At 37.8% G+C, this 23432-nt stretch overlaps 1 protein-coding gene and 1 pseudogene across 1 annotated transcript; both read right to left on the bottom strand.

Annotated features, from left to right (window-relative positions):
• Nucleotides 6425–8266, bottom strand: LOC109335471. Its single transcript, XM_019571605.1, has 2 exons — nt 7441–8266; nt 6425–6543 (listed from the first exon to the last, which is right to left on the bottom strand). Exons 1-2 carry the CDS (start codon nt 8264–8266, stop codon nt 6425–6427), a joined length of 945 nt encoding a protein of 314 aa, XP_019427150.1.
• LOC109335470 lies at nt 8601–13246 on the bottom strand (annotated as a pseudogene).

The raw sequence follows: 23432 nt of genomic DNA, 5'->3' as shown, positions 1-23432 counted from the left end.
TCTATCGGAAGAAACCATGTGCTTTAGTTTGAAAGAAGTTTTTGTTTGTTTAACCATTTGACAAACACTATATAGTTTGTCTTTAATAAACTTCATTTTGGGTAAACCGATAACTAAATATTTCTTAATAAGTTTATTCAAATGTGCCATGTGGATGTGAGCAATTCTTCTATGCCAAAGTCATGCATCATGATTATCATTTACCACTAAACATGTTATAGGTAACGCAGAATTCATGTCAATCATATATATATTATTCATTCTCTTACCGATAAGTTTAGAATTATCCTTACTTTCAATGATGCATTTATCTGGGTAGAATGCCACATGAAATCCTTTGTCGCATAGTTGATATATGCTTAGAAGGTTATGTTTATGTCCTTCAACGTATAGTACACCTTTTATAGTTGTTGATGGTGGCTTTCCAATTCTACCAACTCCAAGAATTCTTCCCTTGTTGTTGTCACCATATGTGACATATCATTTGTCCCTTAGAGTAAGGACAGAGAATTTACTTTTATTGCACGTCATGTGTTTTCAGTAGCCGCTATCCAGGTACCAGAAAATGCAGGCGTCTCTCATGTTTTCCTCTTCATCATCAGAATGATGAGCTGTCATAAGTGATAGATGTGTTTGCTCTTCGTTTTCTGTTTCAGATGCAGAACTTGCATCATTGTTTTCCCAAGCAATGTATGCTCTTCGTCCAGTCTTTATATCATTCTTTCCCTTGAAAGAACCCTTTTTCAAGTTTGGAAAATCTATCTTTATGTGACCGGGTTTGCCACATTCAAAACATGTAAAATTTTGACTTTAGGTGGAGGCATCATTGCTTTTGGCGAATTTTCTTGTTTGACCTGTTTTTGCGCCTTTATTCCTTTTTAGGAACTTGCTGAATTTATTTACGAAGAGGCTTATATCTTCTGTATCATCCTTTTTTGATTCATCTACGGATGAGTCATATCTATCAACCTTTGTTTTTAGAGAAATATTTTTCTTCTTCTTTTCTGGCTCCTTGTGTTGATCAAGTTGACTAAGTTCAAGTTCGTGTTCCTGCAATTTAACAAACAAAGCAGCCAAAAACATTTTGGATAAACTTTTCTTTTCAGAAATTACAGTTACCTTTGGTTGCCATATTCTGGTGAGTGATCTAAGAAATTTTAAGTTTAAGTCACTATTTGATAGAACTTTGCCAAGTGCAAGAAGGTGATTGGTAAGATGAGTAAATCTCTTTTTTAGATCAAGAATCTTCTCTCCAGGTTTCATGCGAAACATTTCTTATTCTTGAGAAAGAGTGTTGAATCTTGATCTTTTTACTTCCTCTGTTCCTTCGTGTGTGGTCTCTAGAGTATCCCACATTTCTTTTGCAGATTTACAATTTGATACTCTAAAGAATTCATCAATATCAAGAGTAGAGGGGAGAATGTTCTTTGCCTTTAAATCATATTGTACCTTCTTTTTGTCTTCATCGTTCCATGATGATTTTGGCTTTGTTTCCCTTATACTGTTGATAACAGTGAAGGGTATGTATGGTCCTTCTTCAATTACGTTCCATATGTCTAAGTCTTGAGACTCAATGAATATCCTCATTCTAATTTTCCAGAAATCATAGCATTCTCCAACAAAGCTTGGAGGGCGGTTGATGTTGGACCCTTCTCCTATGAATGATCTTGAGGCCATCTTGATGTAGGATCAGTTTTGAGAGTATCTTACTCAAATATAGCTTTGGTGCCAATTGTAAGAACAAGATTACAACTAAGAGGGGGGTGGATTAGTTAACTTAAAAATGTAGTAACTTTTTCTGCAAAATGTAAGAGTTAATGTGCAGCAGATAATATTGCAGAAAATAAATAAGTATAAAGTAAAGAGGAAAGGGAAAGGAGAGTACACAAACATTTTATACTGGTTCACTTTCTTGTCCACCGAAGGCTACGTCTAATACTCTTGCAACACAAGAGATTTTCCACTAAATATTATGAGTAGTAATTACAAAGTCTCACCCCGAGATCTCTAAGTACCTTACCCACTCACTAATATTTATACCCTTGGAAAACATTTTTCCAAGTTACTATATCCCCTTTCTATTCACATCCTGTGAAAGAAAGTTTATTGCAATGAATGAAGAATTTCAATAATGGCTTTGGATTGCCTTTACAAGTGTGAAATATTATAACACCTGCAATCTAATCAACTCTCTTTTTATACTTAGTAATAATGCTCAATAGATTTGTAAAACTTTAAATCAATTACTTTAAGTAACTCAGAAAAATTCTATTTTGAAAGTTTAAGAACTTAGTGCAAAAGTGCAGAAAAATAGTGAGAGAATTTTTCAGAGTAGTATGAGAGTTATATAAAAGTTGTGTATTTATGGTGTGAGAGTTAGAGTCTTTATATAGATTTTCCAAACACCCATGGTGCCATTCTGAAAGTGTAGGAGTTGTTTGAAGTGAAGAGATTTCATTTGGAGTGAAAACATTTCGTTTTGAAATCTGAAATCTCATACAACAGTCTTCAGTAATCGATTACTTACATTGGGTAATCGATTACACAAACATACTGTACACTAATTATTTAAAAACGAATTAGAGTAATCGATTACACCATTTGGGTAATCGGTTACTCAACTTTTGTAAAACTGGTAATCTGTTACTCAAAGGCAATAATGGATTACTCTGAACAGTTTTAAGTTGGATAATTCTTTTTCTCTCACATGTAACTTGTTACTTGAATGAAGTAATGTTAGATATTTTATGTAACGGCAAGTGTACCGTATCGTACAAGTAATAAAATCCGGTAAAATACCGGGATATCGTCCTCAGGGAGCATAATGGATTTACACTAATTCCTATAAGAATCAATTGAGCAGCTATATACAAGATTTGGTTGGTAAATTTGCATTGGTTTTTAGAAATAATCAAATTTAAATAACAATAGAAGATATTAAAATAAAAGGGTTGGGATCGAAACTCATCAACTTTCCCTTTTGATATCCATAGATTCAATTCCTAACAGTTTGTGAAGTTACTGAATTTGATGCACATTTTTCATAAATCAATTACATCAGTTTCCTGATTGTAAAATTCTTAGGTAATCACTCAATTACCAATTCCTTGGATTATCAGATGATTAACTAGCATTAAAACCATATGTAAAAGCAATTCCTACATCATTGTCCATCACTAGATCAATTATGTAGCAAGAAAGCCAATTCAGATGATTTGATCACCTCGCCTGAGCGAGGCACTCTCGCTTGGGCGAGGATCCCTCGCTTGGGCGAGGGAGAAACAGTAAGCTTGGCTAATTTTGGTCTTGAATAGCGCCCGGGCGACAGTCCCTCGCTTGGGCGAGGGAGAAACAGTAAGCTTGGCTAATTTTGGTCTTGAATAGCGCCCGGGCGACAGTGCCTCGCTTGGGCGAGGGAGAAACAGTAAGCTTGGCTAATTTTGGTCTTGAATAGCGCCCGGGCGACAGTGCCTCGCTTGGGCGAGGGATGTCAGTGTTTTCTGCATTTTCTTCTGATTTGTCGCTTGAGCGAGCATTCCCTCGCTTGAGCGAGGCTTGTGCTGTTCTAAACTTGAATCTTCTCTTTTTTTCTCATTTTTTCATCACATCTTCACCTACAAACAACAATAATCACTTATTTTCCTAAACAATATAAAATTACTAGATTATTGGGAATTGTATGCAATTACATCATAAATTCACACAAAGTGCTTCTGAATCATATACATTTCATTAAAATTTTGGCACTTAACAAATATCCCCCAACCTAGAATCTTGCTTGTCCTCAAGCAAAGTAACAAAATATAAATCAATTTGATACATTTGGTTTTGAAAACAATTATTCATCCAATCGTGACATCGGCTAGATTCACTTACTAGTTCACAGAGACCTGTTTCATGATCAATCATAGTGGACAAAGTTCCAACTCATAACAGAGTGCAATACAATTCAAGTTCAAAAAGAATAGCAAGAATACGGCTTGATTCACTTACTAGTTCACAGAGCCCTGTTTCATGATCGATCATAGTGGACCAAGTTCCAACTGATAACAGAATGCAATACAATTCAAGTTCAAAAAGAATAACAAGAATAACTACTCAGTTTATCAAAGGACTCTCTTAAACTCACAGGTTATATGTTTCACTCATATCTTTGCTAGACCTAGTATAATTTGACTTTGCCTTTCAGTTCAGTTATGCCATGTACACATGTTTAATCAAGGATCTCAAGGGCTGGCCATATGGTTGTAATGAGGCTTGGTTACAAAGAAACTTTGTTTTTCTGGATACAAAGAAGGAGGTAGACCATTAGTGCATATTCCAACTTCATTCAACTTTCTTTCACCAAATCATTGCTTATGCTACTAACCATTTTGATTCTCCTTCTTCAATTGACTCTTTCTTTTGAGTCTTCACTTATTTTAGCATGATTCACACATTTCTTTTTTCTTTTTTTCTTTTCACTATCTCATGCTCATCATTCACACATAATTGAAGAATGAGAGTTTTGATTCATATTCTAACCCAGATACATAAATCACAATTTCGTCCATTTCCAACATAACAATTAAAAACCATATGCACTAATGATCTTTCTCCATGGGTATGGGGATTGATGTATTTCATTGTGGCTTGGGTACATGATTTTGAAAAAGAAATTTTCAGCTCAAAGGGCTACAAAGAATTGGATTTATGATTCATAAGGGTTGGCTTTCTGGTTGTAGCTTAACTCTTCTAAACTAGGTCTTAATCATTTCCTTGATATTCCATGCTTAATGGCAATTGACACAAAAATCAGGCAAAGCTAATTGACAAAATCCAGCAAAGTTACCCATCTATGTTTGAGGAGCACTCACTCACCCTGTTATAATCTTTTGTCCTTTGCCTAACTACTCATTATTCAATCTATTCAATCAGTGTCTGAATCAACATGCACATCCCGAAAACAGTCAAACTCAGAACCCTAATCAATTTCAATCATAGAGTCTTATCAAAATTTTAATTCATATGTCTCTAGCACAACTTCACAATTGGATTCAGTAAACACATTTAAACCAGACGCATTTTCATTGACTACATTTGCTACTTAACTTAAACATCAGACAATCAAACACAAAGTACATTACGAAATTACGCCCACTTCCTAAACATACATACTATACTCACATCCTACACATTGATCCTAAGCATACATCCTAAACTACAAAGCATAAATAATAAAACAAGTACAGGAGAACCAGTTTTTTTGTTTTTAGCCCAAAAGCTCATCAGAGTATGAACTCCATATCATCATTTTCATCATTGTTGCCATCTGCAGCTGGATCATCTCCAGTAGTCCCATATCCAATGGTTTCGGAAGGTCCTGCCCCCTCTAGAAAGATAGGCCTGACCCCAGGCCAAGGGAACTGTTGGGTGAAAGTGTCTGCAGAACCCCAAAATTGGTTCCCTGACTCAATTGCTGGAAAACAGCATAGAGTCCTTGTTGCTGATACACTTGTCCTTGTCTCAAGATGTCATTTTGGAGCTCTATATGCTCCATATGCAATGTGAGCCGATTAAGTTGATCCTGAGTGGTTCCCTGAAAAGGTGTCGAGGGAGGCATTTCTGACTGTGAATGTGGGAATGCTGGATGTGGAGGTGACTGTGGATGTGGAGAGTGGGAACTGTCACCTGCTGTACTGCCTCTTCTTTGCAGTTCTGATGGATGTACTGCATGGTGATCGGGGGCTTGATCTTCTCAGTTCTGGTCACCTGAACCCCTTGCTGAGCATAGAGTTCAGTGATCAATAACGGGAACCCCAAAGAACCCTTCTTACCTCCTTTGACAACTGCCTTGTATATTTCCATGACGATTTTTTATCTTGACTACATCAATTGGCAGACCCTTCATGATTGCATAAATGATGTAACAATCGAGAATGGGTAAAGATGACACGTGACTATTTGGAATCACGTTGTGCAGCAAGAAAATCATCCAGACTTGGACCAGGACAGTCATATATTTCTGGTAAATCCGGAGGGGTAGTCCCAAAGAATTGTGGTGCTAAATGACCGTCCAGGAACACAGAGTAGCGCAGCAGTATCCCAGAGTCTGAACATGCCATCAGCTTGAGCAGCAAAGAGCTGACACAATTCCCCCTCCCGTGCTTCAAAAGGGTTGTTCAGCAAATCATTGACAGTATCTTTGTCAAACAAGATATATAGTCTTCCCCCGGACCCAAGATTTATATGTGACTTCTTCTCCCTCAAGTGGGTAGGCATTGGCATAGAATTCGCGAACGATAGCTAGATCGAACTTGTTGTTCGGAGTTGCCACCACCCACCATTTCAACACAGTCAAAGGTAATGTGAAAACAGGGTATTCATCCGATTCCAATTGTACCTTCCTCTCAGGAATGAAAACCTAGTTGAGGAGTAGGATATGTCACTCCTGTTTCCCCTTTTTCTTGAACAATGTCCGATCAAAATCCGATGCCTGTGAAGTTGAAGTTCCTTTCAACTTCTTGGGAGGGGGATTCTTGGTAGCCACAGATTTTTTTTCTCCTGTAAAGCACATTGAACAATTAAATCACATAAATCTATCAGAGTTATGAGCTAAACTGGGGTTTCTCATTCAGAAACCCCTTTTCTTTTGACAATGTCACTCATGTTTTCATGATATAATGTCCAATACAACAATAAAACAACAAAAGCAACAAATTCATCCTAGATGTGCCTAGAATAAGTTAACTGTAACGCAATGCACAAATGAAAATGTGATGAGATGAAAATATACTTACATTCTGCTCATGATGCTTGATAGTATGTGAAAAAGAGATGATGAAAGAGTTCAAAAGTTGGAGATGGCACAAGCTTGAGGGTTTGTGTGATTTCTTTGAAATAGGGTGTGAGGGAATGAACCCCACAACCCCCTTTTTAAAACAAAACTTGTGCTCTCTCGCCCGGGCGAGGTGCTCTCGCTTGGGCGAGAATAAGAACTGAAGAGTTGCTAAACTCTCGCCCGGGCGAAGACATCTCGCTTGGGCGAGACACTCAGAACTGAAAGGTCTGTTATTCTCGTTTGAGCGAGACTCCCTCGCTTGGGCGAGGGAGAAACAGAGAGCAACCCAATTGAATTGCGCTTAAGCGAGGCTGTCTCGCTTGAGCGAGAAGGTTGGCATTGGAAGGTCACTTCCCTCGCCTGAGCGAGGGAATTCTCGCTTGAGCGAGAGACTTGCCACTAAAAGGCCACCTTTCTCGCCTGAGCGAGGGTTGGCTCGCTTGGGCGATAAATGCCCAGATTTTCACTCCTAAACTTGTTTTTTTTTTCAACAACAGAAACGCAAACATGAAATAAACTGGATTGCCTTCCAGCTAGCGCTTGTTTAACGTCATTAGCTCGACGCCTGTTTTTCTATGCATTCTCTAAGTTGATGATTGTGGTGAGCCGCTCGACGTCACCACCCAGATACAGTTTCAGTCTTTGCCCATTTACTGTCCAACTTCGCTGAGAAGCTGTATCTTGTAGCTCAATCGCTCCATACAATTTCACTTCTTTGATTAGGAAGGGTCCTGCCCATTTGGATTTTAGCTTTCCCGGAAACAGTTTCATCCAGAAGTTGAACAGAAGCACACTTTGACCCACTCGGAAATCCTTTTTGCGGATCTTCCGGTCATGATACACTTTGACCTTCTCCTTGTACAACTTGGAGGACTCATATGTAGTGAGTCTCATTTCCTCCAATTGTTGCAGCTGCACTTTTCTATGGTCACTTGCTGCTTTTGGGTCCAGATTGAAAAATTTGAGTGCCCAGTATGCTTTGTGTTCAAGTTCCACTGGTAGATGGCATGCTTTCCCATTAACTATCTGAAATGGGTATAGTCCAGTAGGAGCTTTGAGAGTTGTTCTATACGCCCACAGTGCATCATCTAATCGAAGAGACCAATCTTTTCTTGTGGTTGACACAATTTTCTCCAGTATTTTCTTGATCTCTAGGTTAGATACTTCCGCTTGACCATTTGTCTGCGGATGATAAGGGGATGCAACTTTGTGTCGGACTCCATAGTGGTGAAGGACCTTCTCCAATTGTGAATTGCAGAAGTGTGAGCCTCCATCACTGATCAGAACTCGCGGTGTGCCAACCCGACTGAATATGTTTCTCTTTAGGAATTTCACCATAGTTTTAGCATCATCCTTTTGGGAAGCTACAGCTTCCAGCCACTTGGACACATAATCCACTGCCCCTAGAATATATACTTGTGAGCATGATGGTGGAAATGGTCCCATAAAATCAATTCCCTAGCAATCAAACACTTCCACTTCTTGCACATTGGTTAAGGGCATGTCATTCCTCTTGGAGATCCCGTCTGATCTCTGATCTTTGTCAAACAAGATATATAGTCTTCCCCCGGACCCAAGATTTATATGTGACTTCTTCTCCCTCAAGTGGGTAGGCATTGGCATAGAATTCGCGAACGATAGCTAGATCGAACTTGTTGTTCGGAGTTGCCACCACCCACCATTTCAACACAGTCAAAGGTAATGTGAAAACAGGGTATTCATCCGATTCCAATTGTACCTTCCTCTCAGGAATGAAAACCTAGTTGAGGAGTAGGATATGTCACTCCTGTTTCCCCTTTTTCTTGAACAATGTCCGATCAAAATCCGATGCCTGTGAAGTTGAAGTTCCTTTCAACTTCTTGGGAGGGGGATTCTTGGTAGCCACAGATTTTTTTTCTCCTGTAAAGCACATTGAACAATTAAATCACATAAATCTATCAGAGTTATGAGCTAAACTGGGGTTTCTCATTCAGAAACCCCTTTTCTTTTGACAATGTCACTCATGTTTTCATGATATAATGTCCAATACAACAATAAAACAACAAAAGCAACAAATTCATCCTAGATGTGCCTAGAATAAGTTAACTGTAACGCAATGCACAAATGAAAATGTGATGAGATGAAAATATACTTACATTCTGCTCATGATGCTTGATAGTATGTGAAAAAGAGATGATGAAAGAGTTCAAAAGTTGGAGATGGCACAAGCTTGAGGGTTTGTGTGATTTCTTTGAAATAGGGTGTGAGGGAATGAACCCCACAACCCCCTTTTTAAAACAAAACTTGTGCTCTCTCGCCCGGGCGAGGTGCTCTCGCTTGGGCGAGAATAAGAACTGAAGAGTTGCTAAACTCTCGCCCGGGCGAAGACATCTCGCTTGGGCGAGACACTCAGAACTGAAAGGTCTGTTATTCTCGTTTGAGCGAGACTCCCTCGCTTGGGCGAGGGAGAAACAGAGAGCAACCCAATTGAATTGCGCTTAAGCGAGGCTGTCTCGCTTGAGCGAGAAGGTTGGCATTGGAAGGTCACTTCCCTCGCCTGAGCGAGGGAATTCTCGCTTGAGCGAGAGACTTGCCACTAAAAGGCCACCTTTCTCGCCTGAGCGAGGGTTGGCTCGCTTGGGCGATAAATGCCCAGATTTTCACTCCTAAACTTGTTTTTTTTTTCAACAACAGAAACGCAAACATGAAATAAACTGGATTGCCTTCCAGCTAGCGCTTGTTTAACGTCATTAGCTCGACGCCTGTTTTTCTATGCATTCTCTAAGTTGATGATTGTGGTGAGCCGCTCGACGTCACCACCCAGATACAGTTTCAGTCTTTGCCCATTTACTGTCCAACTTCGCTGAGAAGCTGTATCTTGTAGCTCAATCGCTCCATACAATTTCACTTCTTTGATTAGGAAGGGTCCTGCCCATTTGGATTTTAGCTTTCCCGGAAACAGTTTCATCCAGAAGTTGAACAGAAGCACACTTTGACCCACTCGGAAATCCTTTTTGCGGATCTTCCGGTCATGATACACTTTGACCTTCTCCTTGTACAACTTGGAGGACTCATATGTAGTGAGTCTCATTTCCTCCAATTGTTGCAGCTGCACTTTTCTATGGTCACTTGCTGCTTTTGGGTCCAGATTGAAAAATTTGAGTGCCCAGTATGCTTTGTGTTCAAGTTCCACTGGTAGATGGCATGCTTTCCCATTAACTATCTGAAATGGGTATAGTCCAGTAGGAGCTTTGAGAGTTGTTCTATACGCCCACAGTGCATCATCTAATCGAAGAGACCAATCTTTTCTTGTGGTTGACACAATTTTCTCCAGTATTTTCTTGATCTCTAGGTTAGATACTTCCGCTTGACCATTTGTCTGCGGATGATAAGGGGATGCAACTTTGTGTCGGACTCCATAGTGGTGAAGGACCTTCTCCAATTGTGAATTGCAGAAGTGTGAGCCTCCATCACTGATCAGAACTCGCGGTGTGCCAACCCGACTGAATATGTTTCTCTTTAGGAATTTCACCATAGTTTTAGCATCATCCTTTTGGGAAGCTACAGCTTCCAGCCACTTGGACACATAATCCACTGCCCCTAGAATATATACTTGTGAGCATGATGGTGGAAATGGTCCCATAAAATCAATTCCCTAGCAATCAAACACTTCCACTTCTTGCACATTGGTTAAGGGCATGTCATTCCTCTTGGAGATCCCGTCTGATCTCTGGAAATTATCACATTGCTGTGAATAATGATGTGCATCCTTAAACACCGAAGGTCAGTAGAAACCAGATTGTAGGCCTTTTGTAGCTGTCCTTTGTCCATTAAAGTGTCCTCCGTATGGCGAACTGTGACAATGCCATAGGATACTCTTGGCTTCATCTGTGGATACACATCTCCTCAACAACCCATCCGACCCAATCTTAAAAAGATGAGGGTCATCCCACACAAATTGACGGGACTCTCGCAAGAATTTTTTATTTTGATGCCAAGTTAACTCCTCGGGAATTACCCCTGCAGCTTTAAAATTAGCCATGTCAGCAAACCATGGCCTTTCTTGAATGAGGAGAAGCTTCTCATCAGGGAACTCCTCCACCACCTCTGATTCCTTCAATGTTACCTCTTGATTGACCAATCTTGACAGATGATCTGCTACACAGTTTTCGCTCCCTTTTTTGTCCTTGATCACCAAGTCGAATTCCTGCAATAATAATACCCAACGCAACAATCTCGGTTTGGAATCCGATTTAGTTAGCAAATATTTAATGGCAGCATGATCAGTAAAAATAATGACTTTAGAGCCAATCAAGTAGGATCTAAATTTTTCCAGTGCATACACTATAGCTAGTAATTCTTTTTCTGTGGTGGCATAATTAATTTGTGCCTCATTTAATACCTTACTACCATAATGTATAGCATGGAAAACTTTAGCCTTTCTCTGTCCTAGTACCACCCCGACAGCATAGTCACTAGCATCGCACATTAGTTCAAAATCGCAATGCCAATCGGGTGCTACTATAACAGGAGCAGAAATTAATTTCTGCTTTAAGGTTTCAAAAGAATTTGCACACTCAGTATCAAAATTAAAAACAGTATCTTTGTTGAGAAGATTACTGAGTGGTTTTGCAATTTTGGACAAATCTTTTATAAATTCCTCCTATAAAAACCTGCATGTCCAAGGAAACTTCAAATTCCCTTGACATTGAGTGGTGGTGGGAGGTCCTTGATTACCTCAATCTTCGCTTTATCAACTTCAATACCTCGGGAAGAAATCTTGTGACCCAAGACTACTCCCTCAGTCACCATGAAGTGACACTTTTCCCAGTTCAGTACCAGATTAGTTGTAACACATCGTTGCAGCACGATGTCCAAATTTTCCAAACAGTTACTGAATGACGCCCCAAAAACCGAGAAGTCATCCATGAATACCTCAATAAATTTTTCTACAACATCAGAAAAAATAGCTAACATGCACCGTTGGAATGTTGCTGGTGCATTGCACAGTCCAAATGGCATCTTTCTGTATGCAAAGACACCAAAATGACATGTGAAAGCTGTTTTCTCCTGATCTTGGGGATCCACAGTGATCTGGTTGTACCCAGAATACCCATCCAGAAAGTAGTAGAATGCTTGTTCAGCCAATCTCTCAATAATTTGATAGATGAATGGTAGAGGGAAGTGGTCTTTTCTAGTAGCCTGGTTCAACTTCTGGTAATCAATACACATGCGCCAACCAGTGACTGTTTTGGTTGGAATAAGCTCATCTTTGTCATTTCGAACCACAGTCATACCCCCTTTCTTTGGGACCACTTGAACCGGACTCACCCAAGTACTATCAGATATGGGATAAATCATCCCAACATCCAAGAGTTTCATCACCTCCTTCTTAACCATTTCCTTCATAGTAGGATTCAGACGCCTCTGAGGTTGGGCAACCGGTTTGTAATCCACTTCCATGTGGATTTTATGTATACAATAAGATGGGCTGATCCCATGTAAATCCTTCAGTGTCCACCCTATTGCTCCTGCATTTTTCTTCAGCACCTCAATTAGTTGATTTTCTTCATCTGGTGATAGAGCACTGTTGATTATAACCGGTTTCTGACTTCCATCCTCTAGGAACACATACTTTAAATGTGAAGGGAGTAATTTTAACTCTACTTTCGGAACTTCATCTTTCTTCTCTTTAACCAGTTCCTCAATGTGAGTTTGCTCAGATTTACCCTTCCGATGTGTGTCCAACTCTGTTATGCATGTTGTGATCAACTTGTCTTCTTCACTACTGTTCCCTTCTATCTCCCCAATCAGCACTTTCTCCAATGGGCTTCTGCTACTCAAGTGAATACTATCGAGCATCAACAAGTCCTCAATAACATCCACTCGAAAGCAGTGTTGTTTTTCTTTCGGATGTTGCATTGCTTCAAATACATTGAAGTTCACTTCCTGATCCTGCACCCTCATTTTCAGTTTCCCATCATCAACATCAATAATGACCTTGGCAGTCTTCATAAAGGATCTGCCCAAAATCAATGGGACCTCACTGTCCTCCTCCATATCCATGATGACATAGTCAACAAGGAATACTAATTCATCCACCTTCACTAGAACATCCTCAGCAACTCCATAAGGATACTTCACTGATCTGTCAGCGAGTTGCAGAGTCATCATAGTAGGCTTAATTTCTAACTCTCCAATTCTTTTCAGCATGGATAAAGGCATCAAGTTTATGTTGGCACCCAAATCTAGCAGTGCCTTTCCCACTGATGGCTCACCGATTGTGACTGGTATTGTGAAGCTGCCTGGATCTTTAGTCTTTTCAGGCAAAGACTTCTGGATTATAGCACTGCACCCAGCTTCCAATGTCACTGTTTCTTCTGAAAACTTCCTCTTCTTTGTCAACAGATCCTTCATAAATTTTGCATAGGTGGGCATATGTTCCATCGCCTCCATGAAGGGAATGTTGATCTATAGGTTCTTGAATATATCCAAGAACCTAGTATATTGTGTTGCCTTATCCTTTTTGGAAGGTTTCTTTGGATAAGGAAGATCCTTCAACTGAGGTAGATCACTCTTCCTCTTGTCATCTTTCTCCCTTATCACATCTTCAGCATTAGTTATCCCTTCCTCACTATCCACTACATCACCCTTTTCAGTTTCTCTGACTGTCTTCTGTTCTTCCTCAACCTCAGTTTCTCCCAAAACCTCTTCTTCGACCGCTAGATTCTCACCAATACCTTTTCCAATAACCTTGCCACTCCTCGTAGTGATGGATTTGCAATGTTCTTTGGGGTTAGTTTGGGTATTAGCTGAGAACTGTTGCTAGTCTATATTCTGTTCTACCATTTGTTTAGCCAATTGACCCACCCGAGTCTCCAAATTTCTAATGGATGCATCTGTATTTTTCTGATTAGCAATGGAGACTTGCATGAATTTTTCTAGTGTCTCTTCTAATTTTGTCTGTCTTTCATGCAAAGGTGGATGTGTACCCTGCTAATATGATGGTTGAAATGGTGGTTGCCTGTTTGATGGCCCTGTTTCCTGCCTCCACCCATAATTTTGATTCTGATTTGGATTTCCCCTCCAACCTTGTGAAAACTGATTGTTGTATGGATGGTTGTTGGGGAAATTTCCTTGTCGAGGTTGATTAGTAACATACTGAACCTCTTCCTCTGATGTGGTGGTAGGTATTCAGCAGTGACCAGTGGGATGTTCCCCTCCACAAAACTCACACCACAAAACTTGTTGATGAATCGGAGGAGTCTGTATTGCATTAAGCTGTTGAGGCAGCTTAGACATCTGCTTGGTTCGTGCTTCTATTTGTTGAGTCAAGATCTTGTTCTGTGCCAAGATAGCATCTGACGTCTGTAGGTCAAGTACTCCTTTCTTCTGTACTGTTCTCCGATTATGTTGTGCCTGCCTATCTATTGGTGATAGAACTGTTATGATTCTCGTGGCTTGTTCCGCGCCCACTGCCATCATTGTTCCACCCGCTACTGCATCTAAAATCATCTTTGTTTCAGGCTTTAATCCATTACAGAAGATGTTCAACTGATCCACATCTTCAAAACCATGATTCAGGCATTTTCTGAGTAACGCCTCAAAACGCTCCCAAGCTTCATAGAATGCTTCATCAGCCCCTTGCCTGAAGGTTGATATCTCAAACTTCGCATACACATACTGAGCTGGTGGAAAAAATCTTGTTAAGAACTTGGACTCCAAGTCACTCCAACTCGTGAAGCTCTAAGTTGGATAAGATTTCAACCACTCTCTAGCTTCACCCTTAGCTTCACCTAACAAAGAGAATGGGAATAGCATCATATAAGCAGCTTCCCGTTGAACATCACTATAACCCATTGTGGCCACCAATTCATATAAATTGTCGAGATGTGCATAAGGGTCTTCATAGTCTTTCCCCGTAAACTGGTGAGCGCTAACCAAATTCAGATAAGCAGGTTTAATCTCCACAGTCCTATCTGTGTGTGGGATTATGATGGTTGAGTAGTGTCTTGGGCCCTGGTACATGGCATAATCGCCTAAAGTCCTCCTTGGAGGATTAGGCCTTGGGTTATTCCCAGTGGCATTTTGCATATTATCCATTTGGATTGACTGAGGCTCTGAATCTTCAGACTGTCCAGAGCTACACTGTGCTTCCGCAATGCCTTGCTTCTTCTTTTCTTTCACTTTCATATGATTACTCTTTGCTGACTTCTCAATCTTAGGAATGTACTCTAATTGCTCGTCAGTAGCTTTACCTCGCAAAAGCATAAATAAGAGAACTATGGCGGAAGTTAGCACAAGGGTTAGCTATACAAAAATATACAATTAAAGAATAACTATGTGCAACTCTCAATTGAATTTATAATGAACTAATATAAATCGTTCGATGCTCCCCAGCAGCGGTGCCAAAAACTTGTTAGATATTTTATGTATTGATAAGTGTACCGTATCGTACAAGTAATAAAATCCAGTAAAATACTGGGATATCATCCTCAGGGAGTAGAATGGATTTACACTAATTCCTATAAGAATCAATTGAGCAGCTATATACAAGATTTGGTTGGTAAATTTGCATTGGTTTTTAGAAATAATCAAATTTAAATAACAATAGAAGATATTAAAATAAAAGGGTTGGGATCGAAACTCATCAACTTTCCCTTTTGATATCCATAGATTCAATTCCTAACAGTTTGTGAAGTTACTGAATTTGATGCACATTTTTCATAAATCAATTACATTAGTTCCCTGATTGTAAAATTCTTAGGTAATCACTCAATTACCAATTCCTTGGATAATCGGATGATTAACTAGCATTAAAACCATATGTAAAAGCAATTCCTACATCATTGTCCATTCCTGGATCAATTATGTAGCAAGAAAGCCAATCCAGATCTGGTATCAAGTTTAACTTTCCAGTTAAACTTGAACCTTAAATCATGAATTCAGTAGCTAATTGAAATCAAGCAATAAACAATGGATAAACTTTCCAAAATCAAACAACATTAATATAGAATTGAATCCAGGAGTACAAAAGTTAAGAAGATTACATTTCGATTCCCAACTATGAAGAACTAGCCACTCATTCTCGCTATTACAACGCTCGAATCATGTACTATTACAAAGAATCATGTGAAATAGAATCGTTTCCACGAGTTCTATCCTATTCTCTCTATATTTCGTGCCAAGATTTCTTTCAGAAGAGTGATGATCTTTTTTTCTTTTCCAAAACTTCCTATTTCATGTCTAACCGCCACACTCTCGCTCAAGCTAGGTATTCTCGCTTGAGCGAGAGAAGATAACTTTCAAAACTCTGACCACCTCGCCCAGGAGAGGGAAGATGAAAATTTCTGCCTGATCACCTCGCCTGAGCGAGGCACTCTCGCTTGGGCGAGGATCCCTCGCTTGGGCGAGGATCCCTCGCTTGGGCGAGGGAGAAATAGTAAGCTTGGCTAATTTTCGTCTTGAATAGCGCCCGGGCGACAGTCCCTCGCTTGGGCGAGGGATGTCAGTGTTTTCTGCATTTTCTTCTGATTTGTCGCTTGAGCGAGGCTTGTGTTGTTCAAAACTTGAACCTTCTCTTTTTTTTTCTCTTTTTTTCATCATATCTTCACCTACAAACAACAATAATCACTTAAATTCCTAAACAATATAAAATTACTAGATTATTGGGAATTGTATGCAATTACATCATAAATTCACACAAAGTGCCTCTGAATCATATACATTTCATTAACATTTTGGCACTTAACAAGTAACTCGTTACACATCATTTCAAAAAATGTTTTAAGTATTTTTAAAGTGTTTCGTTATTCTTTAAAAATGGTTTGAGCATTACTACTTTGCATAACAAGGACTTTTAGGATAGAAGTACTTATAGAGACTTAATCTAATTTTCTTGAAGCTTTATTCTTCTTTGTCTTCATAAGTATTCTTCCTTTTCTTCTTTTTGGTGATGTTGGTGTCTTGATCAAAACCGTGCCAAGGTCAGGAGCAAAGATCTTCTTCACATCTGACTTTGTATCTCTCAATGGTTCCATCAATTTTATGCTTGATTTTATAGACCCATTTGCAGCCTATTGCCCTTTGATTAGGTGGTAGGGGATTCAAGATCCAAGTGTTGTTTTTATCAAGGGCAGATAATTTCGTCTTCATAGCTTCATTCCAACAGCTAAACTTGATTGCATCATGATAATGAGTTAGTGTGTGTGTTGTTGATATGGCCAGAGAGAAGTGTTTATGGTGTGAGGACAATTTATCATATGTGATGTTTTTGGAGAGAGGATATTTGACTTTTGAGGAGGAGATTGATTTATGGCTAGTCATCAAGGTGCAATGGTAGTCTTGTAAGTATTGAGGTAGTCTAATTGATCTTGTGGAATGTCTGTTGGCAGGAATTGAAGAGGAATGGTTTTGGTTGTTTGAGTTTGTGTTAGAAGATGCAGGATTGGTAGAGTCAGGGTTATGTGAGTCTGTGTTGGAGTTTTGTTATGGAATGACAGGCTTTAATATAGGGAGGTAATAGGAGAAAATATCAGTTTGAATTTGAGTGTTTGGTAGAACAGTTGATGAGGTGGAATCAGTTGCTTCACATTGAGTAAAAGGGAAAATATGCTCATACAAAATTTTATTTTTAGAGACAAATATCTCATTGGTCTTGTAGTCAAGAAGGATGTACCCCTTTTGCTCTGCTTGAAGCCTAAAAACACACACTTTCTAGATCTTGGATCAAATTTTGTCCTGTGAGAAACAATGGTAGAGGCAAAACACAAACTGCCAAATACTTTTAAGTTTTTGATGTTAGGCAAACAACTATATAATTCTTCATATGGTGATTTGTGAGACAAAAATTGTGTAGGTTGTCTATTTATCAAGTGAATAGCATGTGATATTGCATAGTTCCAAAAGCATAAAGGCAGATTTGATTGAAAAATTAAGGCTCTTCCGACAACAAGAATATGTTGATGTTTCCTCTCAACAATCCCACTTTGTTGAGGGGTTTCAACACAAGTTTTTTATTGTTGGATACCTTGTGAAAGATAAAATTCAGGGATGAGAAATTCTTTTTTATTATCACTCCTAATGGTTTTGATTTTACAAGAAAATTGAGTTTGGACATATTGAACAAAAGCCTTTATGAGATGATATGTTTCAGATTTTAGCTTCAGAAAGTAAATCCAAGTAAATCTACTCTTGTCATCAACTATAGTTAAAAAATACTTGTGTCCAAAAGTAGAAGGGTTAGAAACAGGATCCTATATGTCCATATGTATGAGATCAAAGTTACAAACAGATCTAGTATTGCTATCTAAGTATGGAAGCCTTTTCTGCTTAGCTATTTGGCAGATATCGCATAGATTATAAGTTTTGCTACATTGTATGAAAGGAAAATTGTTCTGCATGGTAACAAGTTTATCATGAGATAAATGGTCTAACCTAAAGTGCCAAAGATTACAATCATCATATCTTGCATATATGTTTATACTGTGAGGTTTTGGTTGAGTCAGGACAGAAGATACCATAGCATACAATCCCCTTTTAAGCTCAGCTGCACTAATCATCTTCAATGATTGGAGATCCTGAATTGTGCAGCCATTATTTGAAAAAATTAGATTGCAGGATAGAGAAAATGTTAATTTAGAAATAGAAATGAGATTAAAATTGAATGTTGGAATGTATAAAACATTAGTGAGATATAAGGGAGTAGAAAACATCACTGTCCCTGAGTACCGAGCCACAACTTGGCTACCATTTGGAAAAGTAACTGATATAGGCTTGATCTTCTTGAAGGATTGGAATTGAGACAAGGAGTAACAGACATGATCTCTTGCTCCATTGTCTAAGATCCAGGAATTGTTCTTTGTCACATAAGAAAAAATGAAAAGATTACCTGAGTTTTTGTTATCTTGATTGGTAGAGTTAGAAGAAATGTAATTGGCACTGTGACTTCGTTGATTTAGTGATTGATGCAACAAGGATCTTAGTGCTTGGTGCTCCTCAGGTGTGAAGGACATGCTTGAAGCAAGACTATCTTGATGTGCCTTAGGGATATCAGTAGGTCATATTTCCTCATGTTTTGTCACACAATTATTTGTAGAGCTAGAATTGAAGTAGTTGGGAGGATATCCATGCTTCTTATAGCATATATTTATGGTGTGCCCAACCTTTTGATAGCATGCACAGATTTTATGACCTCTACCTCCTAAGGACCTACCTTAAACATTATTTCTACCTAGTCTGCTAAAAGATTGTCCTCTAAATCCTCTGCCTCTACCTTTTGTTCTAGTGTCAATATTATTATGTGAACTAGCTATATTGTTGTTGTTTGAAAAATTAGCCAAAATTCTAGGATCTTCCAATTGCATTTGTCTTTCTTGTTGAATAACCTAGGAAAAGACTTTATTTATAGGGGGAGAGGTTCCATTAACATAATCTGGGATTTAACAGCTGAAAATTGTTCATTTAACCCCTTAAGAAGCATATGACATAGTCACGCTCCGTGTAATTCTTAATAGTAAGGATTAGAGAACAATGACATTTTATATCACAAGAACAAGGGGGAATGGGGTTAAAATTGTTCAGTTGTTGTCAAAGCCCCTTGATCTTGGTATAGTAAGTTCAAATAGAGGAATTTCCTAGTTTTATAGAATAAATTTCACCAACAAGATCTGAGATTCGAAAAATATCACCTTGGTAGTACCTCTCTTGCATATCTTTCTTGATTTCAGATGTTATCTCCATCCATAGTACACTTTGAGTAATTGTAGGATCGATGGACTGATTCAACCAAGACACCACCAAGGTGTTGCATCTGCGCCAAGCTGGATATACAAGATCATTAGTAGCAGGTATATGCAAGGATCCATCTATGAATTCGAGTTTATTTTTCGTTTCTAGTGCCATGTTCATGGATCTTGACCATGAATGATAGTTCTCTCCATTTAGTAGAGTGGAGACCAAGATTGCGCCGAGATTCTCACTAGGGTGAATGAAAAAGGGACTTCTGGGATTGGATTAATGACTTGATTTGCCATTTGAGATAACTAGAACAAAGAGAGAGAATAAAGGAGATTCGTGAAATGGATGATTCAAGAGGAAAGAGTTGCGCAGCAGAGACACCTTCATAGAAGGTGCTTTGATACCATGTAAAAGTTGAAGCTTTCTATTGTAAAATAACAGTGTGCAATATTCCAAGATCTGATGAAATGCATAAGAAACAAGAAAGAGGAAGAAGATAATACCTTTATGTATTTTGAATGATAAAACGAATCTATTTTCATGTGTTACAACTCAAGATGCAAGATGCTCTTATACTACAACTAACATAACAAAAATAGAATAAAGTGAAACATAAAAAACTAACTATCTGACTAACTTTCCTAATGTAACACCTCAGCCCTGACATGCGACCTCCCAGACCCATGAATATACTGAACGTGTCACTCATTAAGCTTAAATAACCGCTACAATATTTTATTCCCCTCCAAAGGGAGCCTTCCGCGACTTGAACCCGTGACCTCAGGGATAAATAGTCACTCTACCACTGAGTCACTACCATTAAGCTAGGAAGAATATGTTAAACCACACACCATGAACACAGTCAGATGGTTTCATATACAAGTGATTTTTTGGGAAGAAAAGAAGTGATTTGTAGTAATGTGAACTATCAAGTATCAACTGTTATAATGAGTTCTATAACCTTGGTCTATACTTGTGTTTCTTTTGTTAACTCCACCTCATGTGCTTTTCAATTCTGGAAATGAGTTTGTCCTCTCTAATTTTTGGTACTTGATGTAAACTAGAGACTTATTAATTCCAGTTTTTGTAATCCCTTGATCCCATATTTGGACAGTGTTCATTTAAGAAGCATCCAGTGGATGGAAATAGAAACCAGATTTGTTGGTTTTCCTGGAGGACTGCGAATCAGTTCGTGAGTACCAATTCGCGGTACTTTGGCAACCCAAAATGCTCTGATTCGCGTATTGACACCTAGTTTCAAGCGAACTACCATTAAAGATGTAATTTTCTCATCCTTGAGCTTCAAACCGTGACCAACCAAATACGAATGAGAAGTCATAACAAAAATAGAGAAAGATGAGAAAATAAATGAGGAGCCGCCATAGAGAAAGAAGACAGAAGAAGAAGTAGAAGGAGGAGGAGGAAGAAGATAGAGGCAAGAAGAAGATGGAGACTAGGGTTTAGGTTTTAGTAGTATTGGATAGGTTATTGGGTTTACTTAGGTAACCTAAAATACTTTAATGAACCCAATTTAAATAAAAGTATTTCTTTAAAAAATATTGAATTATTTTTTAAAAAAAATTTAAATTGACTCATTGATTTAGTTTGTATTAATAAAAAATACACTTAAGTGAAAATAATTAAACTATTAAATCATATTAGATTATAAATGATTTAAATTAAATAAAAATTAAAGTAAAATATTTAAAATATATTGTTAATTAATAGTCAACCATAATAATATAAGTATAAAGAACATATTGAATATATTAACTAATATACTTATAACGTACCGATATTTTGATAGGATAATGTATCACGTACTATATACCCATACCTGTATCATGTGAGTGTGGATGGAACAATCAGCTATGCATTATATAAGTAACACAGAAAATATAAAATCATGCTAACCTCAGTGGAATGGGGAGCGCAGGTCACTAAACTAAATGTACCTAAAGATTGGAAAGATTATATCTCTCTCATGTGATCAAGCTTGATTGATGGGAAGATGTTGCACCACTTAAACAAAGAAATAACTGATGTTATCATACTAACCTTCAGGCTTCGTATCACTCGAGGCAGAAAAGTACCTTTAGGATTTTATACGTGCTAATGAAAGGTTATGTAGTATAACGGTTCAGTATTAATCTGAACAAGTGTTATAGCTCAGTGGTAATACACATTGTATTGTTTCATTTTTATTCATATTAATAATGAATAAAACATAGATAAAACCATTCAAGTAGATCAAACTGCGACCTTTAACTCATTGCCAATAGGTACAACCACTGAACCAATTCTCATCTTGTTTCATATCTCACTCTCATACACACACGTACGCACCTCTCATCCTAAGCCATACAACGATGTCGATTTAATTTGACATTTTAAATTTCATGTCAAACATGTAGAGTGGCAGATCTACTTGGTGCTGTTAGGACTATTTTTAGCATCAGTTGTTGCATTTTACATATTCTTTGAGAACTCTGATTCATTCTGGAACTTTCCAATGGGAAAAGACCAAGCAGCAAGACCAAAGTTTAAACCAATACTGAGAGATCCCAAGTCTTATGATGATTAAAATAGTTGGGAACCAGTTGATATGTGACAACATTCACATTCTTTATTTCAATGCTGTTTTGAAGTAGCATCAGTAACTATAAGGTGATATCAACATTCATCTCAAGACTTGCATGTTTAGGCAGTTAATTGGAATTACATACATTTACTTAATTTGATAATTTTCAACCTTAGTTATGGTCATTATTGATATGTAATTTGAGCATACAATTTTTGGAATAGTAAAAAATTGCTTCCGAACCCAACCTGCATGCTGGTTGTACCTCTTCATCTATAAGATTATATTGTGTACATTTATGTTCTATAGATTTCACTAGGTGGGAATCCCGTACATTAGGTTATCCTTTAGTAAAATGTTGCTTTTTGGAATTTACAAGCTGTACTAGAGGCACTGTGATAGGATTCCATTCAAAGAGGCATATTTTTGGATATCTTAGTTAATCTTTGTTTTGGATCTTATGTCTTAATCTCCTTGCTTATTCTGTTCTTTTCTTTCTTAATGATTTTTTATATAAAATTATATGTTCCTTTCTTCTTTTAATTGATAGTGTCTTTAAATTTCCTTTATTTTGGTTTTCCTTTTGTTGAAGATAAAAGGAAGGGATCAAGTTATAGTGATAAGAAAATGTTGTGTACATCTGACTTTAATTTTGTTAGTATAATATAGGTAAAGAATGACTTTTTGGTAATGATATTTGGTCTAATGGTGTAAGACTTCACTAGATCTTTAAGGTTAAAGTTTTGATTCTTGTGAGTGACACTTATTGGAACAGTCACGAAACCCGAAAGAGATTAATTCCTTACACAAAAAAATCAAAAATATTATTGGTAATACCAAATAAATTATCACATGTGAAAAGTTTAAATTTGATGTAAATTTCAATAAAATTAATACCCTCTAAATGCTACTAATAACATATCACTCATCATTTGAAAGTTAGTCTTTGTAGGCAATGATGGGTAATAAAGATTTAAATTTAAGAATGAATTCTCAATTTTTTTATCTCCTATCTATATAAGAATGCATTAGGCTATCATTATTACAATATTGGACATCTTCATTTTTTGCCACTTGGATTTTTAGAGGATAAAATTGTAAAACCAAATTTTTTTATATTAAAAGAAATTCAAAAATTAAAATGCTGTCACGTTATTATTAGCAGAACTCTGCCAATTAAAGCAAAACTCTGCCACATTATTTATTAACAAAACTCTGTCAATTCATTTCTACAAGGCCATTCATTTTTCCAAGCCATTAATTTCAAATAATAATAACAAGGTCGTAATTCCAAAAGTTTCTCACGTTTCCAAG

The sequence above is a fragment of the Lupinus angustifolius genome, chromosome LG20 (genome assembly GCF_001865875.1).
Source record: "Lupinus angustifolius cultivar Tanjil chromosome LG20, LupAngTanjil_v1.0, whole genome shotgun sequence".
In the NCBI taxonomy this organism is placed as follows: domain Eukaryota; kingdom Viridiplantae; phylum Streptophyta; class Magnoliopsida; order Fabales; family Fabaceae; genus Lupinus; species Lupinus angustifolius.
The sequence above is the reverse complement of the archived record's forward strand: the minus strand, read 5'-3'. Positions and strand labels throughout refer to the sequence as shown.

What these genes read in the sequence shown, in the direction of transcription:
- LOC109335471 (XM_019571605.1), bottom strand. Translation starts at nt 8,266, where the DNA reads ATGGGACCATTTCCACCATCATGCTCACAAGTATATATTCTAGGGGCA. An exon ending in ACTGAAACTGTATCTGGGTG is followed by an intron (nt 6,544 to 7,440) that starts GTGACGTCGAGC and finishes TGTGCTTTACAG; the next exon opens with GAGAAAAAAAATCTGTGGCT.